Source organism: Balaenoptera musculus, chromosome 5 (genome assembly GCF_009873245.2).
Source record: "Balaenoptera musculus isolate JJ_BM4_2016_0621 chromosome 5, mBalMus1.pri.v3, whole genome shotgun sequence".
Classification (NCBI taxonomy): Eukaryota; Metazoa; Chordata; class Mammalia; order Artiodactyla; family Balaenopteridae; genus Balaenoptera; species Balaenoptera musculus.
Genome location: NC_045789.1, coordinates 28,020,561 through 28,039,442, shown reverse-complemented (window position 1 = coordinate 28,039,442; position 18,882 = coordinate 28,020,561). Strand labels below are relative to the sequence as shown.

The following is an 18,882-nucleotide window of genomic DNA, read 5'->3' as shown; positions in this document are numbered from 1 at the left end:
TTCATTTGTGAACATACAATTACCTAGGTCTCCACGTGCCCAGTGAGGCGCTTGACTGAAGTCAGGGGACAGGTCTGTCAACCCCAGAATCCAGGAGGAGAGAGTGTTGGAATTGATGCCCAGTGAGCTAACAGGGGCTGGAAAAACAGAAGCAGCTCTTTCCTACACACCCAATTTTTTAAAAATGTTTTTGTTGAATCGAGATGTCACAAATGCCTCCTTCTATTTAGTGATTTACTGAACTTATTCCTCATGAAGTTATTGTGAGAATTAAATGTGAAAATAAATGTACAGTTCTTAGCACAGTACCTGCACGATTTAGGTGCTCAATTAAGAAATATCCTTTCCAAATTTATAGTGGTTTTTGTTTCCGCATTTAAATGGATCGTGACTCTGTAATAGGTTTATCTTTGAAAAGGCAGCTAATTCCATTGTGTTATATTAGGTGAGCATATTCGAGAGTTATATTCAAACATGTTGTTTTGACCTCATGTAGTATCTATGGGACTCCTGCTAAATCAAAGTGATCTTCATGAAGTCACGAGGGCGGGTAGATGGTCTTCGTCCATCTTGCTTTCTTAGACAGGTAAAGACTCTTCTTAAAACTGTGTTGGTATCATCATTTTTTTCAGCCTGACCTTTCGCAAAAGGCAAGATGTCTGCTAGTCGTTGGGATACATAAATCTCTCATCAAGTGTAAATGGATGGGCGATCTCAGATCCATTTACCCCTGATGAAGAGGCTTGCTTACCCCTCTCTGGTGTTTATGGCCTCCTGCCGTGTGTATGTTTTCCCACAGATGTGGGTAATCAAACTCTCTAAACTCTTCCTTGCTTTGGATCAATTTCCATGGCAGATTTGCCAGGCTTCTGAGTGTCCAAGAAGGCTGAATACCCTTGCACTCACCCAGGCAACGACATCAGAGCCACCTTTGAACTCCAGTTTGGAAAACAGAACTTCTTTGGGGGTGGTTTGAAGAGGCAAAGGGAGGGCTGCAGTCCTTTTTCTTGCAAGAGACTCAACCTCGACGTTACTTTTTTTTCAAAGAGAGTCGATGAGGCTGACATGCTGAGGAGGGACAGAAGTTCTACTTCTGCAGGTTCCTTAAGGCAACGGAGGAAGCTCAGTGGCCACGGGAGTCTAGTTAATGAGCAGGTTATACAATATTCATTGTGTTGAGTTTAACTCTTCAAACAGAACGTCTAATTGCAAAAAGAAAAAAAGCTGCTAAAAAAAAAAAAGAAAGAAAGAAAAAAAAGCTGCTAAATTACAGATGTTAAGACAACAAAGCCGGAAAATAATTCCCTCTGTTGATAAAACTGTCCTTTTGCTGCTCCCTCCACTAACTGCTCCCTGATGGGAGGCACAGTGAATCCCCATCCTCATCAGCTAGTCTCAGTAGCTCTATTCTGGCTGAGACACTCTACAGGGTCTAAGGGGGACACTGAGACGCCTTCTCAGAGGACTGTTTTCTTGCTCCCCACAGTGGGCGTGATCCAGTTGTATTCTGCTTCAACAGAAACAAAACTGTTCTCCCCAGTCCTCCTGACATGCACGATCTCGCCTCCGTCACTCCTGGCAGCTGCGTCCCCAGCAGGCTCACTGAAGGATACTTCCGTCCGCTTGTGGCAAGACGGGGTATGCAGGTAGCGAAGGCCAACAGCCACGGCCATGCCCAAAGCAGCCGAAAGGCAAAGCAGGATTCCCAGCTGCAGAGTCCCGAGCTGGATCCCCAAAGGGGCCCTGGCTTCGTCTTGCCCAAGCTCAGGCCTTGGGTTGGCCTTCCTGGGGTGTCCCACGCCACTCTCTCCATTGCCCTCCCTCACTTTGGGCTCCTTGTGCTTTGACTGAGGCAGGAAGCTGGCAGAGGGTCTTGATGCCTCTGACTGGCCACTGGCAGTGGGTGGCCTGGAGGTGGCAGAGGTGTGGAGGACAGGGGTTGGATTGGCCGCCCTGGCCCCATGTCCAGTGAGTGCCCCAGAGGACCAGAGGCGAGGATAGGAAAGACGGACAGTGTACAGAGGAGGCCTCATCACCGTCCTATTTGAGGACTTCATCTTGTCCTAGAAAAGCAAAGGGAAAAAGAGAAATCAAGGGGCTGGTCTTCCCCCCAAGCAGCCACTGAACTTTGCAACTAACCTGAGTTCCTTAGAGAATCCCAGATCGCAGCTGAAAACCCAGCCTCATGCCTGCTCTTAAAAGAGCTCAGAGGGGGCTTCCCTGGTGGCACAGTGGTTAAGATTCCACCTGCCAGTGCAGGGAACACGGATTCGAGCCCTGGTCCGGGAATATTCCACATGCCGCGGAGCAACTAAGCCCGTGCGCCACAACTACTGAGCCTGCACTCTAGAGCCCGTGAGCCACAACTACTGAAGCCCGTGCACCTAGAGCCCGTGCTCTGCAACAAGAGAAGCCACCGCAATGAGAAGCCCGTGCACCGCAACGAAGAGTAGCCCCCACTCACCGCGACTAGGGAAAGCCTGCGCGCAGCAACGAAGACCCAACGCAGCCAAAAATAAATAAATTAAATTAAATTAATAAATTAAAAAAAAAATAAAGAGCTCAGAGGAAAACGTCCATGCAGATAAACATGCACTTGTTATTGATGGGGACAGGGAAGCTAATGGAAACTCCACTGAGAGAGCATGGAGGCCACTTACAAGAATAAACTTAGGGTCCTTTAAGAGGCTTCTAGACCAATATGGGTGACAGTCATCTCCAATGGCTGAAAGCTTTGAGTGTGTCTTTTTATGCAAGAGGGACCATTGAATCTTGCTGTAGGTTCCAATAAATTTGAGTAAGGATATTATACCATGTTTTATTTTATGTTCCTTTTAAGAGTTCAAAGGAATAGTATATCATTGGGCATGTATATTTTATATTTTCCATTGATCTAACCTCTGGGACCATACATGGTATTTTGAGGCCAATGTTATGAAGGACAGGTTGGGGGGAGGAGGAGAGAGGGCTTATTAGCCCAAGCTAAGTAGGAAAACAACTCACTAAAACCATCAATTTCTACAATTGCCGATAACTTCAGAGATGCTGTGTATAATGAAAAGGCTGATATTGATTGGAAAAAGATGCTGTGTATATATCATACCCTTGCCTCCTCCTCTCTGATTTTGGCTGCTAAGACTAGCTCTGATTTCCCAGCCTGGAACTTCCCACTCTGGCGTCAAAAATACCAAACTCACTGCTCATGCACAACTTGGCTGTTACCTGTTCATCCCTATCCGAGGGTAGGCAAGTTTCCAATGAATCAAAGCTTGGATCATTCTGAGTCCTAAAGGGAAGGGAAAAAAGGCTGAGAAGGAGTCCCTAAGTATCGGGGTTTTTTTTCTTACCTTTTATTATAAAAAAATTCAAAAGAAACAAGTAGAATAATATAATGAATCCCCAAATATTTACCACCCAGCTTCAAAAATTATTAATTCATGACCAATCTTATTTTATCTTTATTCCTACCTACCTAATTGCCGCCAGGTTTTTTGTTTGTTTGTTTGATTTTTCCTTCAGAAATTAATTTATTTAATTTATTTTTATTTTATTTTGGAGTAGAGTTGATTAACAATGCTGTGTTAATTCCAGGTGTACAGCAAAGTGATTCAGTTTACATATACATATATCTATTCTTTTTCAAATTCTTTTCCCATTTAGGTTATTACAGAGTACTGAGCAGAGTTCCCTGCACTAAAACCTTTTTGGCTATCTATTTTAAATATAGCAGTGTGTACATGTCAATCCCAAATTCTCAATCTGCCCTTCCCCACTGGTAACCATAAGTTCGTTCTCTAAGTCTGTGAGTTTGTTTCTGTTTTGTAAATATGTTCATTTGTATTATTTTCTTTAGATTCCACATATAAGTGATATCATATGGTGTTTGTCTTTCTCTGACTTTACTTCACTTTATATAATAATCAAAAAGCAACGTTTCCGGGGGCTTCCCTAGTGGCGCAGTGGTTAAGTGCCAATGCAGGGAACATGGGTTTGATCCCTGGTTTGGGAAGATCCCACATGCTACGGAGCAACTAAGCCCGTGCGTCACAGCTACTGAGCCTGCGCTCTAGAGCCCGCTCACCACAACTACTGAAGCTCGCATGTCTATAGAGCCCATGCTCCACAACAAGAGAAGCCACTGCAATGAGAAGCCTGTGCATTGTAACAAAGAGCCCCGCTCACCACAACTAGAGAAAGCCTGCGCACAGCAACGAAGACACAACGCAACAAATAAATAAATAAATAAATAAGAGCAACGTTTCCTGTCACTGCTGTGTATACTGATAAAATTACATTTGTTGGAACACCGGAGTTTGGAGTTGGAGAGGGAATGGGGGTGGGTGGTGCGTGAAGATGGCAGCAAAGACTCAGTGAATGCTTTTATTGATTTATATAATTTATATTTATATATTATATATATTTACATATTATAAATGTATGTATCTAAAATATAAAACCTATATTTATATTTTATTTTATTTATAGCAGCATCTCAAAGACCTCACCCTGTCCAAGACAGTACAGTTTCCCCAGGTAATTTATATATCCAGCCCTTCTGACCAGTGGCTTTTCTAAAATCAGTGTTTCTCACGCACTAAAGAATAAATATGGTTGAGATCTTTTTCTGTCTGACTCCAAGAAGGTTCCATTTCCTCAGCACCCTTGTGTTTGGCCTCATCCCACCACCTGTCCCGAATGGCCCACCCCCTGGCCCATTACCCGTGGTGGGTGCTAGGGCTGGAAGCAAAGCTCTCTGAGGAGAATCCCCTGATGGCCATGAACCTCTCCAGCCCACAAACGTCCAGGGATGGTTCCAGGGTTGGGGTGTTGTCCCCGCTGGGTTGGGGGCCATCGCTGACTAGGGCAGCTATGTGTGAAGATGCTTGGAATGGAGTCTCTGCAGCCCCAGGAAATTCTGTCACCCGAACATTGGCAGGAACTGGATCTAAGCTGTCCTCTTCTGCAGCTCCAGGGACGGCCACAGCAGAGACATCTGTGCACTGCTGAGGAAGAGTGACGGGCACCCTGGGGGCCAAGCGGAGGCCCAGAGACACTACAGGGAGAGAAGGAGAAATCGTTCCTTTTATCGATTAGCACACACAGCCAGGACAATGGGTTGAATGCCAGAGATTTTAACGTGCCTGAGGACAGACCGTTAAGTGTGAACCACTCAAAAGCATCACCATAAGGATGATCTGCTCAGTAGTAGAAACTCCTGACCAAGCAGCAAAGCACCTGAATTCTCATGTCTTTTTAAAGAGTAAGCTCCTAGCCCTTCTGGGCTTGTGCATTCTTAACAGTCACCAATCAGTGAACATAGAAACCGCTGTGACCACTCTATGTGTTCTCACTTCTGCCAAAACCTGCTTCTAGCTAGAAAATAAAATGGAATCCCACAAATCATGGATTTTTTAAAGCCCTAGATCATTCTTGCCATAGTATATTAACGCAAAAATTTCCCCAGTGATGGTAAGGACTCGAGCCTCTGCTATGGGCAGAGGTGGGATCACTGCCCTCCACTGTCTCCTTTCCCATCGGTGATTAGCTGACATGATGGCCCAGAGCATTAGAAATAGCTTCACAGAGGGGAGCAAACAAACAAGCACAGGTTTTGGAATCATTGTCTGGGTTCAGCTCTTCGCTCTGCTAATTCCTGATTTGGGGTAAGTCCTCCAGAGTGTCAGTTTCTTCTTTTGCAAAATGAGACCAGTAATGGTACCTACAGCCTAGGACTGTGGCAGGGGTAAAGTGAAATCATTGATGTAAACGCGTGCAGCACAGTGCCTGGTACAGATACGACGTGCACTACGTGTTTACCACGATGATGAGTAGGGCGACCACGATGTTGTTCACAGAAAAGTGCTGGCAGAAGTTTCTCTGGCCAGGGCTCCTACTGGGTTGGATTGAATTCTTTCTTTCTCTCTCTCTCTTTTTTTTTTTTTGGTGACACTTTGTTCTAATGTCTTCATTACTCAAAAATATCGAGATTGAAGTGAAAAATAAAGAAGGCTTACACAGACACGCAGAATTTAGCAAAAATTCTGACAGTTTTAACTCCTGCCTGAACTCTAAATGCTTTCAGACACTTTCTGCAGACCCACTGCGTGCTGGGCATCATTCCAGGTGCTGGGGATGCAGTGCAGAAGTGATGCCGATTGCTAACTGTTGTTTCTGAATTCAAAATCTAGGGGACAGACTCCTAGGTGCCCAACCTTATAAATCACAGTGTGATGAGAGCTTCAATACCAGAGCTAAAGAAAGCAAATACATTTGCCTACCAAGAAGTAAGGGGAAAAGGCTCACAAAGGAGATATTTGAACTGCTCCTGGAAAGGTAAATAGTTCATCATGAGGAACAGTTCCGTTTAAGGAAATATCAGAAGGCAAAACATGGAGATATAAAAGTAGGTCATGCCTAGTGCAGTTGGGTAGGACCCCAAAGTGTTCCAAGGCTCTGCTGGAAAATAAGTTTGAGAGATACAATATACTATCTTCCCAATGGGACAATGTGTCACTCACATTTGGCAACTGAAGTCTTCTTACAGTTAAAAAATCCATTTAACTTTGTTAGATGACACCTCCCCCAATGTGTGTGCATGTACACACGCACTCACACACACATTCATTTTTCCCTTGGGAAGCGCTGGGGTTTGCGTAGAGGAATGGGTAAGAAAACAGGCAGGAGCCAAGCGGACGAATGTGAGAAGCATGATAAGGATTCTACCCTGTAGCTGCTCAGATTGGCGTCCGCCATCCCGCAGGGGACAAGGTGCCAGTGGGGTCAACCGTCGGAGAGACTTTACAGTACCAACGGGACCCATCTTCCTGAAGCCTCACTGCTATTCCTATTCATCTTAAAACAAATATGCCTGGGATCAGAATGCAACATTTCGCATGATTTATAACATGAAACAGGAGACTTCAAACCCATGTTGGATTTGCAGGGTCTTCTTAAGGCCACGCTCTCAGACCCTGAGACCTTTTCTCTGCTTTTAGGAGTATCTTGGTGAAAAGGTTGGAGGAGCAGTGCTGGGCAATGTGGAGAAGACAAAGGTTTTGGTCACAGGCAGAGATGGAGGGTGGCCCAGGGTTGGCTCTGAGCCTGGGTCTGCTCGACTAGCAAAGTCAGGGATTCATATCGGATCCTGGCCTCACCATGTTAGCCCGGAAAGGAAAGTGGAATTGAATGGATTAAAGGTTGGATCTTCTGTGCAGGTGATTGGATGCCTTTATGAAGGCATCAGAGCGCTTAACTAGAAATAAATAATGAAAATGAGTTCAATTTCACCAGGAATTTTCAGGTGGGTCACACATCCTCTAGCTGGTTAGGGTTTTTTTCATTGTCTATTTTTGTTTGTTTGTTTTCTCAGAAGTTCATGGGCCAATGGAATCTAAAGTCATGTGGTGAGCCAGGAAAAACATTCATTGCCATCGAAACAGCCTCTCGTTCCTGATTCTGTTCTACAACCCAAGCTGCAAAGAGCCATCTACCTACCTCGGAAAGTAACAATCAAAACTGGATGAACTTACATAAAAAAAGAAAAAAGAGTTATTTCTTTCTGGTGTTCCCTGTGCAGCCTCAGGGGACTGGGGAAAACAGCTGAAATATCGTGGTGATTTGTTAAGCGTGGGAGTGGGGGAAGGTGTATGGCTATTTTTTTGGTTTTGCAGCTCAGTTCCAATGCTTCGTGGCCCACCTTCACCTGTGAGATTGAGCCGGACAGAGTGTGTTTGCTGCAGCGAACGCTGAACTTGCAAGTGTCCTCTTGACCCCCACCCATGGCTGTGGGATCACGTCCCCAGGAACTGTTGACACTCCCAAGGCAGGTGTCTATTGGTTGGGTCTCAGGAACTGGAAACTGGCTGGAGTCACTCTTAAGTGAAAAATAGTAACTGTGAAAATAATGCTGCCAACCAGGCTGGTGAATGCAGTGGCAAGCTGTACCTGGGGCGGTTCCTTCCATGCCCTCCGGCCTCTGCCCAGGGGCTGGCATAGGTGGGCCAGGCTCCACGTGGCTGTCGGAACTAGCTCTACTGTGTGTCTGTTGAGACACGACAGGTGATTCAATCCTCGCCCAGTAAACGAAATATGACTGGACCACTGATAAACTGTGGAGAAAGAAAGCAGAGTGATTCGAGGATTTAGTTTCCCTTAAATTATACCTTGGGCTGTCCTGATAGAAAGGAGAGAACAAACAAAAAGATAAAGAAGAACCCAAGTCTACATGGATAGAACTTAGAGAGAGATGATTGTGTTACTCCCTCGGGTGACTTCATTCTTTTTAAAAACAAAAGCTCAATAGCAGCAAATAATTAAAACAAGAGACAATAGGTACAAATCAATTACCCTCCTGAATAAATGCAATCATTAAGAATCTCCTTTTGACTAAAAGGTGTCTTCTAGAACCGTCGACTCAAAAGGTTTCATCTTCAACTGTGATCATTCGCCATTACTGGTATGTCATGAATTGAATTACAGCTTTCATTGAAAATTTTATAAATCTGTTGTACAATTGTATAATCCTATTGGAATTGTAAATGCTATTGAAAATGAGAGATAAATCATTCATATTCTAAATAATATTTTGAATACATAATGCCTTTCTTCAGTAAAAATCATTTGCACCAACATGATCTCATTCATCCCCCCCCAAATTTCACCGAATTAGGGATTATTGGCAAGTACCATTTTTCTCACTGTAAGTATTCAGAAGGCAGTTATAAAAATGTGATGAATTTAGCTGAGATCACCCAGAGAGTTAAGGGGCAAGTAAAAGCCATGGTTCGTTGTCATGTCAAGGTTATGGTGGGAAAGTATCCTGGGAGGTGAGAGAATGTAGGAGGACTTGAGAGATGCTTCTGTCAAAAGGAAATAACAGTTTCTGAACTACTTCTTCTGTAGCACAGAGCAGCTATGACAGTAAATCTAAAAATACAAACGGAGGGGCTTTGAGAAATAAAAGTAACTGTACAGATTGAAGGCCTTCAGGCACCACACATCCCTTGCATTGGAACCAAAGTCCTGGCAGGAGCCGGTTACACCAACAGTCGAGTGGGTCCTGACCTTTCCAGATGGGCAAAGTCGTCAGGGCACAGGGTTGTCCTCCTTGTTTGTCCTTCCTGCTGTGTTAGGCCACCAGGAATGGATGGAAGGAAAGAGGACCCTGAGGGGCGGGGGACACACACCTCATCTCTCACGTTCCCCAGTGCAGAGGGGACAACCATGGGGTCTGGATGTCTCCACCCTTGGGCACAACCTCCCTCTTCTGTATATGAGGGTGTAGGGGAAAGAAACTGAGGAATACATACCCTTTCCTAAAAACCAAAAAAAAAAAAAAAGAAGTTTGCTTTCTTGGTACATGTGAGTGAAAAGAAGGACAAAGCCATGGTCTCATTTTGAGGACTGATGATGTTTGTATGATGCTTACAGTTGCCGGGAACTGGTCCACGCAGTTGGCATATACTGGCTCCTTCGTCCTTATGCAGCACTACGAGGTGGGTGCTGTCATGATCACACCCATCTGGTGGACATTAGGCCGAAGCACGGAGCCCTCAGTGGCTCTGCCCAGGCCCAGGAAGTGCCCACTGTCTGCCTGCCTCTGTCTCTCTCTTTCTGGGCTCTCTCCCGACTCTCCCACCAGCAGCTCTTTTGTCCCCTAGTGAGAATTTCCTGGAGAGACTGGCCAAGGTTCATCTGTGCACAGGGAGGAGGGACGTCACACATTCCTGGACCATGGATAACAGCACAGAGGGGAGTTAGGACAATTTTTTTTAGTCCCCCCCATAGAGACACTCCAGTTGGGGCAGCCCCAGTGACCCTGTCCTTGTTATAAGGTGGAGGGTGGGAGGTAGGAAACAAGAAGGAAGGGAGGAGAAGCCCCTGTCTTCAAAGTGGAAGCTCAGTTACCAAGAACCAGAACTTGACTCTCTTACAGGAACCTGACGTCCCCTACAGGGTGGGCGGGGGCCTGCCACACAAAGGACAGATTTCTCTTCCGGGACTTGTCCACGTGGGTGACTGTGTCAGCCTCTTCAAAACAAGCCATCGGTTTGGAATGAGGAGGAATGAAAACAAAAGTGCCAGCTATCTGATGATCAGACTCTCTTCGGGCCTGAAGTAGAAAGCCCATGAAATCACGACTGCTCCTCACAGCCACTTCAACAGAAAACATCCATTCAAGGTCAACACACTTGAGGGAGTTCCACTTGGTGACTTTACATGTGTATTTTCAAAATGAAAAGCTTAGGACCAGCCCAGCCCCGCAAAAGTAAGCAATTCATTAGGGAAAAAAAAAAGGTTGAAATGCTATTTCACACCCAAAATAAATTCCATTTGTAAAGATGGAATATAAAAGATATGTAAAAATGAAATACAAAAGAACTAGAAACAATAGTTTGGCTTTTTTTTTCACTGTTGTTGTTTTGTTTTGTTTTTGCTTTTGTTTTTGTTTTTGTTTTTAATATTGAAGTTAGGAATGCCTCTCTAAGCAAATTCAGTAGCCATAAAGGAAAAGATGATTTCTTAAAATTCTCAATATAGAAGAAGTAAAAAAACAAATGATAAAATGAGAAAGGTATTTGTAAGATACAACAGACAAATATACAAAGAGTTATGGTGAATTAACAGAAAGATGGCCAAACTGAAAATTATCAACAGACACAAACAGAAAATAAACAAGCTCAATCATAATTTTTAAAACAATTATAAATGTGACACTATTTTATACCTATCATGTTAACAAATTTCAAAATGTGTAATTATAACCAGTATTGATAGGCCAACAGAAAAACTAGGGCACTCATTCAGTAGTACTGGAACTGTAAACTATGCAACTCTTTGAGGGGGTAACCCGACAATATTTTCCGTATATTTTTATTCCTCACACTAATCAGTAGAACAAAATGATTGGATAAAACCATATAGAGAGGCTAAATTTCATTTCCATTTATCACCTCTAATTCCCATCAAAAGAGTTAGCATACATCAAAAAGGAATGGAGCCAACAGTGCTGATGTGTTTGAGTTCACTGTAGCTATTAAATAGATACCTTCCTGTCTACGCTTAGCTACTATCTTCAACATCAGTAGCTTTCTTTTTTTTTTAACTTTATATTTTATATTGGAGTATAGTTGATTAACAATGTTGTGTTAGTTTCAGGATGGAGGAGGGGTATTTATTGGTTGAGGGTAGCCCCCCCAGGGGTGTGTATATCTATGTGTAACTGAATCACCTCAGTAGCTTTCTTTCTTTTTTTTTCTATCTTTTTTCTTATTGGAGTATAATTGCTTTACAATGTTGTGTTAGTTTCTGCTGTACGAGGAAGTGAATCAGCTATATGTATACATATACCCCCTCCCTCTTGGACCTCCCTCCCACCCCCTGCCATCCCACCCCTCTAGGTCATCACAGAGCACTGAGCTGCGCTCCCTGCACTATATACCACAGGTTCCCACCAGCTATCTGTTTTACACATGGTGGTGTATATATTTCAATCCCAACCTCCCAAACCATCCCACCCTCCGCTTCCTCCACTGTGTCCACCTGCCCGTTCTCTACGTTCGCCTCTCTATTCCTGCCCTGCAAATTGGTTCATCTGTACCATTTTTCTAGATTCCACATATATGCGTTAATATACGATACTTGTTTTTCTCTTTCTGACTTCCTTCACTCTGCATGAGTAGCTGTCTTTCCTGCTTTTTCCAGCTGGCATCTTGGGAGCTTGGTCCAAGGTGGGCAGGTGTGGCTCTGAAGTGTGTGTATGTGTGTTGGGAGGTGGGATGGATGTGGAAACACCCCTGGGGGGCTACCCTCAACCAATAAATACCCCTCCTCCATCCTCCCAAGGGATGAGTCACAGGTGTGTTTCCCATGGTTTCTCAGAGGGTCCCCACTGGAACTTGGCCCCAGTGCGTTGCCCACAGCAGTCACCCACTCTATTTGACACCTGTTATTAGTGTTTCGTTATTCCCTGTCACCCTTTCCCCTCTCTCTCATCTATGCTTCCTGGATCACTCCGCAAATAAACCACCTGCATTCAAGTTCTCGCTCTGAATTTGTAGGCACCTGACCTAAAACAGCAGGAAATGCTCTTTTCACTCCTCAAATAATTTTAGTTTTAAATAAGGAGGAAAAAAGTCTATTTCTCACACATCCTTGATATGTGACGTTTGTTCAGGGTAACTATATTTATACCTTATAATAAAGACAAAATAATTTTTTATTATAAGGCCAGTTGTGCCCTCTTCTCTTATAAAGATTAATATCAATATAGAGATTAGTTATATGATTTTCATGATACAAATATTTCATGCTTCATAGCTGCAACTAGGGATTATCATACTAAGTGAAATAAGTCAGAAAGGGAAAGACAAATACCATATGATATCACTTACATGTAGAATCTAAAATAGGGCACAAATGAACCTATCTACGAAAGAGAAACAGACTCACAGACATAGAGAACAGACTTGTGGTGGCTAAGGAGGAGGGGGGATGGGGGAGGGAAGGATTGGGAGTTTGGAATTAGAAGATGTAAACTATTACATATAGAATGGATAAACAACAAGGTCCTACTGTAGAGCACAGGGAACTATATTCAATATCCTGTGATAAACTATAATGGAAAAGAATATAAAAAATAATGTATATATGTGAATAACTGAGTCACTTTACTGTACAGCAGGTATTAATACAGCATGGTAAATCAACTATGCTTCAATAAAAAAAAAATTTTTTTAAACCCACAAATATTTCTTGCTTATTTTTGGCTACATAATTTCTTCTTAGGATTAAGCCAAACTTTAGCCCAGGAAACTCCTAGCTGGGACAAACACAACTTGGAATTTGTCACTAGGGCCCAGGGGCTCCTGGGGGTCTCTCAAAGCATCTCCCATACATACCCGAAGCCGTGTCACCCGGTGAGTAGGAAGAGCTGCCGCTGAGAATGGTGATGTGGTGGGTCCTGGGGTTCTGAGGCTGGGCTGGAATGTGCTGGGGGTGCATGTCCACACAGGCCACCGAGCCGGCCCCATGGGAAAAGGCAGAGGAGCTGGATGCCAGGCAGAGAGTGGCACAAGCCCAGCCTGCGAGGGCAGCGGGGACCCTCATCCTGCCCTCTCCTGTGCCCTGATAAACAGCAGCTTCAATTCAGATGCCATTTAGGAAAACGATACGATGTCTTCCTGAATGGGCCTGACCTGAATCCCACACTGTCTTTAAACCTGAAATACCTTTGGTATCACCTCCCCAGATCGTAAGCACTCAAGGTCAAGATCAAACAGATGTGCCGCATTACTATACATAAAATAGATAACCAACAAGGACCTACTGTAATAGCATAGGGAATTGTTCTCAGTATTTCATAATAACCTATAAAGGAAATAATCTGAATAAAAATAGATGTATATGTATAACTGAATCAGTGTGCTGTGTACCTGAAACTAACACAACATTGTAAATCAACTATACTTCAATTAAAAAAAAAAAGTATATCGCTTTAAAATAGCATTTAAAAAAAACAAAAAGGGCTTCCCTGGTGGCGCAGTGGTTGAGAATCTGCCTGCCAAGGCAGGGGACACGGGTTCGAGCCCTGGTCTGGGAAGATCCCACATGCCGCGGAGCAACTGGGCCCGTGAGCCACAACTACTACTGAGCCTGCGCGTCTGGAGCCTGTGCTCTGCAACAAGAGAGGCCGCGATGGTGAGAGGCCCGCGCACCGCGATGAAGAGTGGCCCCCACTTGCCGCAACTAGAGAAAGCCCTCTCACAGAAACGAAGACCCAACACAGCAAAAAATAAATAAAAATAAATAAATAAATAAAAATTAAAAACAAAACAAAACAAAAAAAAAAAACAAACAAAAAATCATTGTGGAAATGATCAATAAATATAGCTAGAACAACTTTTAACTAAAAGGAATTTCAATTGAATTAAAGTTTAAATGTGAAAAATGAAACCACAAGAAAAAAAAAAGATGTGCCAGACTGTAGGAAGTATTTCATTTCTAAACCCTTTTTTTTTAAACCTCTCTTCTTGTAGTTTTTTTGTAAGAATGTTTCTTTTTAAAGAGAGGCTATACTAATTACATCAAAGAAAAAAGACCAGAACATGTTTGAATCCTAATGTGGACTCCTTACATCCTGATATCCAAGGACAATGTGAGCTGTAATATATTATTGCTGAAATGAGACACCCAATATTCCAATATGGGCAGGCAGCCTGGCATATGGTGACTTGGTTTATCTCTCTAATTGCAGATTACAGAGTTAACTGCTACATATCTTCTGCCAACTGTCAGTTATTTAGAGGAGACTGCTAAATTTGCAATGCTTTGATAGCCCCTGTCCTTTCTCCTGTTGATGATTTTTAATTATTTCACTCCTTTCTCACAGAGAAGATGAGCAGAGAAAGTTATACCCAAGCCCATCCACTCTATACTTTGTTAAATATACTGGAAAAAAAAAAAAAACTGGCTCAGAAATAGAATAAAATGTTTGGGCAAAATAACATTTATAGAGTAAATATTTTTGTTTACACCTCGGACGCCCATCCACGGAAGGAATTAAAAGTTGATTGTCAAAGAAGTTCACAGATGAAAGTAAAGTGGGAAATAGCAAATAAGACAGATGAAAACCTCTCTGAGTAAAAATCCAGGACTAGCAGGCATTTTTTAAAAATAACCATTTGTTTTTATAGTCCTATGTACATGTATTTTAGAAGTTCTGCTAATATTGTGATCTAAGGAGCAATGCAAAGCAACAACAACTCTCCTCTCTAATAAGCTGGTTTTAAAAGGTAAAAATAAAATGTAAAACTTTGGTGAAATTAGCAATAAAAGCAGTAGACTAAGGAGGTAAACCATACAACCAAATCATCGTGTCATCTACGCCATCCTATCTGCACACACCACCGCCACCTTTACACCGACCAGACACAGGGGACCAGAGTATGATCTATTGTATAATGGGAATCTCTCGGACTTGTCCTAAGAGTCCTCAGACAATACCTTTCTCTGCTAGGTTTGTTCTCCATAAGGCAGTAAAAGTCAAAACCCTTTCACCACAAGGGGCCATTCCTACCGATTTCCAGACACAATAGAAGATGATGAACAAGGAGCTGTAAAAGCATATTCTCAGCTGAGGAGACCCAGGGCCCTTCTCGTTTCCTTTCAGAGGGGCCACGTAGACAGCCCCGGGGAGCTCTTGTTGATGGCGGAAGCTGGTCTCCTCCCCACAGAGGCAGATTGAACACAGATGCCTACGGAGGAAGCGGGGTGAGCGCCACATCCCGCAGATCACCACCGAAGCCATAAATTTCATCCTCCCCCCACCTCCTTAGATCTCGAAGTTTCTTTCCCACCAGCACTTTGTTGTCTACCTAAACCAGAAAAACATCCACTTACCGAGGAATACACTTTCCTCCAGGATTGACGCAACAGTTTCCACTCTCAGAGCTGCAGAGACACATCCTTTCAACAAGTCCTTTCTTCTCCCTTCAGTTTCTCCTCCAATGGGCAGGGTAACAGCTGTTACCACTAATCCTCAGCGTCCCCAGGAACTCTCCTTCGGAGTCCAAATCCAGCCTTAATCGCACTGGTTTCTTTAAGATCAGAGACACATCCTCATGTACAGTTTCCACATCATCATTGTTCAAGCCTGTCTGAAGAACTAGAAAGAACTGGGACTGGTTTTGCATACGACTTCCTTTGGCATCCTCAGCAGGAGCCGGATGCCTTCATCTTGGTCCCCCCTGCCAAGGGGAGAATGATCGAATCAAACAAATCTCAGAGATCTCTGCTTCTGGGTCAACGTGGGCTGAAGAAGTTGTCCCGGGTGAAGTAGGATTGAGGTCATGGCCAGGGTACAATGTTTGGTACAAAAATGTCCCACATAGCACGCTCCCTCCCCATCAGTTGCACTTAAGCTGGAATTCACACATGCGCATGCGTATGAAGATCGTTGGAGACACTTGACACTAGCGCAGAGCCGTAGATCATCGGATCTCAAAGTGGGATCCCCAGAGCACAACGCTGGCATCACCTGGAAACTTGTTAGAAGTGCACATTCCTGGACCTCACTCCAGACCCACTGAAAAAGAAACTCTGGGGTGGGACCTAGCAATCTGTGACTCAGGTGATTCTGACATGAGCATAATTTGAGAAGCACTGGTATAGATTCCCCAGGTTTCTTTCCAGACCTGTGAAATCAGACTGTGCAGGAGAGAGTTCTGGAAATCCATATTTTTACTACACACCCCAGGAGGCAGGAGAGTCTTTGACCAGGCAAGTTAGGAAAACACTGAGTTGAAGAATCACCACCAAACTTCTAGAGGCTCCATCCCACCTGGAGGTTTATTAATAAAGAGTCAGGCTTCTGAAAAGACATTGGACTCACTACAAGCGTCATGCATATGGGTATCTGAACTCTAAGTTGGTGTTAGGCACTTATTTAGGCAAAAACAAAGATGAATCAGACACGAATCCCAATCCATAGATATAGCAAAATGGAGGAGACTCACAGGACTACAGAGTGCATGATTCTATTTATATAACATTCTGAAAAAGGCAAAATTGTAGAACAGAAACAGGGCAGTGGTTGCCAGGGGCTGGGGTCAGTGGGGAGGGGTGACTCCAAAGGGCAGCAGGAGGGAATCTTCTGGGGGATGGAACTACTGTGAATCTGAATCAATTGTGGTGGTAGTTACACAACTGTACCACCTTGTTAAAACTCACAGACTGTGCACCAAAATAAGTGGATTTTACTGTATGTACATTAAAAAAGTAGAATAAGCAAAAATGGACGTGACAAATCTACAGAAGTAACTATTAGGCAAATGACACGTGGGATTCCAGAAAGGACTTATGAGATTAACTCTAGGAGAACCCAACATCCCTGTGGACCTTACATTTGAACTGCACCTTAAACAGTGAGCAACATTTTTCCTGCCAACAAAGAATGGAGAACATTCTAGAAAAGAAGGATGTACTGAATACTGTTTATGACATCTCCTGACTACAGCCCATTGTAGAGTCTCACTGTTCAAAGTGTGGTCCAAGGGCCAGCAGCACCAGCGTCACCTGGGAGCTTGTGAGAAATGCAGAATCTCTGGCCCCCATGGCAGAGCCACTGAGTCGGTTTCTGCATTTTCACAGGCTCCCCAGAGAACCTGCCGGATCTCAGCCCTTGGAAGAGCCCCTTTATACTGTATGACATTGGCCCCTCCCTACCATGACTGATCGGTCAGAGGTGGTCACTTTACCCAAGACAAGTCAATCACCAATGGGGAAGCAACCGACCAGGCTGCCTTGAGAACCCAGACTTTTCAAGAAACACATCATCTGAACTAAAAGGATACAGAAAGTGAGGACTGGAACAGGTGACATGCCCAGCCCAACCAAATTGCACTTCTGAGAGCTCTCTCTCTCTGTAACGTCCTCCTTCCCCTTTATTGCAACTATGTGAGAGCGCTTTCGTGTGTTTGCTTGTTTGTCTTTGTTTTTCCGCCTCTGAGACTTGACCATGGAGTCCTGAGAAGGGCCTGGCATGTCTGAGAGATGCCCAGAAAGAAGGCCCTGAGGGAGAGGAAAGCAAGGCTGAGAACTGTGGTAGCAACCGAACGCTGAAGGGATTTGCACATCATAGTATTAGGAGGTTCAGCCGCATTCAGTGGGAAGTAAGGAGCTTCCATGGCTGTTTAAGCAGTAGAGTAGGCAGGCAGGCAGTGGTATCCCTTAAGACAACTTTGGAAGAGAAGGGAGCCCAGGGGCTGTGGAGGAGGCCACGGTATTGCAGGTCAGTCAGAAAGGGTGAGGTGAACAGTCACAGTGGGGATAACGGGAGGGAGGGACTCAGGAGGCCATTTGGAGATGGACTTGGTAGCATCTGGTGACCGACTGGATGCAGGGTGTCCTACACAGAGAACAGACTTGTGGTTGCCGAGGGGGAGGGAGGTGGGGGAGGGATGGACTGAGAGTTTGGGGTTAGCAGATGCAAACTATTATGTACAGGATGGATAAACAAGGTCCTACTGTACAGCTCAGGGAACTATATTCAATATCCTGGGATAAACTATAATGGAAAAGAATATGAAAAAGAATGTATATATGTATAACTGAGTCACTTTGCTGTACAGCAGAAATTAACACAACAATGTAAACCAACTATATACTTCAATAAAGTTTATTTTTAAAAATTAAAAAAAAAATAAATGCAGGATGTCCTAGAGAGAATCCTAGCATGGGTGGTGCCAGGTAACAGGAGGTGGGGCTCCAGAAAGGGCAGCAGTTGGGCCGTTAGGCCTAGTCTCCGCTCCAGGTAATGAAGTGAGTGACTTAATGGGCAAAGCACCAACTCGGAGACCACAGTTCCAGGCCCGTAATGTCGGTTTGGGGGCCAAGTTGCTCAGGCCGTCACGGCAAGTGCGAGACCGTCTGCCCTGCAGACACCAGAGGAGGTCGAGCTCCCTCGGCCAGGACGCCGGTGCTCCCCGTGCAGGGTGAAATCACGCTGATAGACTCTGACTTCTCCAAGCCTCTGTCCCACCAGGAAGGAGGAAATCTCAATCTTCTGTTATGTCAGCAGAGACTCTGGGTGGCTCAGGAACCTAGGGTGAGGGTCTTCCGTCGCCGCTGCTCACAAGGTCATTTGAAGGCTCTGGCTCAGATGCTCTGGTGCAAAGAAAGTGTCAAGTCTCCAGCCAGGCTGGGCTTCGACCTCCCCAGATGCACCGTGTGGCCTTTGCCCTCTGAGGGTCTCCCACCCCCTCTGCCGGGTCCCCCGTGAGTGGGGCACAGATTCCTGCTGCTAGGAAAGAGGGGGTGTGGCCAACCTCTTCACCCCTCTCCACTCCCTTCCTAGCCTTGGGGATAACTGGCTATCTCCCCTCC

General features: G+C 44.4%; 1 protein-coding gene across 1 annotated transcript; it reads right to left on the bottom strand.

The window, feature by feature from the left end:
- Positions 1–1,334: 1,334 nt before the first annotated feature.
- Positions 1,335–13,107, bottom strand: REELD1 (reeler domain containing 1). The gene is made up of 6 exons (XM_036853689.1): positions 12,900–13,107; positions 9,933–10,155; positions 7,945–8,108; positions 4,720–5,053; positions 3,223–3,286; positions 1,335–2,063 (listed from the first exon to the last, which is right to left on the bottom strand). Exons 1-6 carry the CDS (start codon positions 13,105–13,107, stop codon positions 1,458–1,460), a joined length of 1,599 nt encoding a protein of 532 aa, XP_036709584.1. The 3' UTR covers positions 1,335–1,457.
- Positions 13,108–18,882: the final 5,775 nt, after the last annotated feature.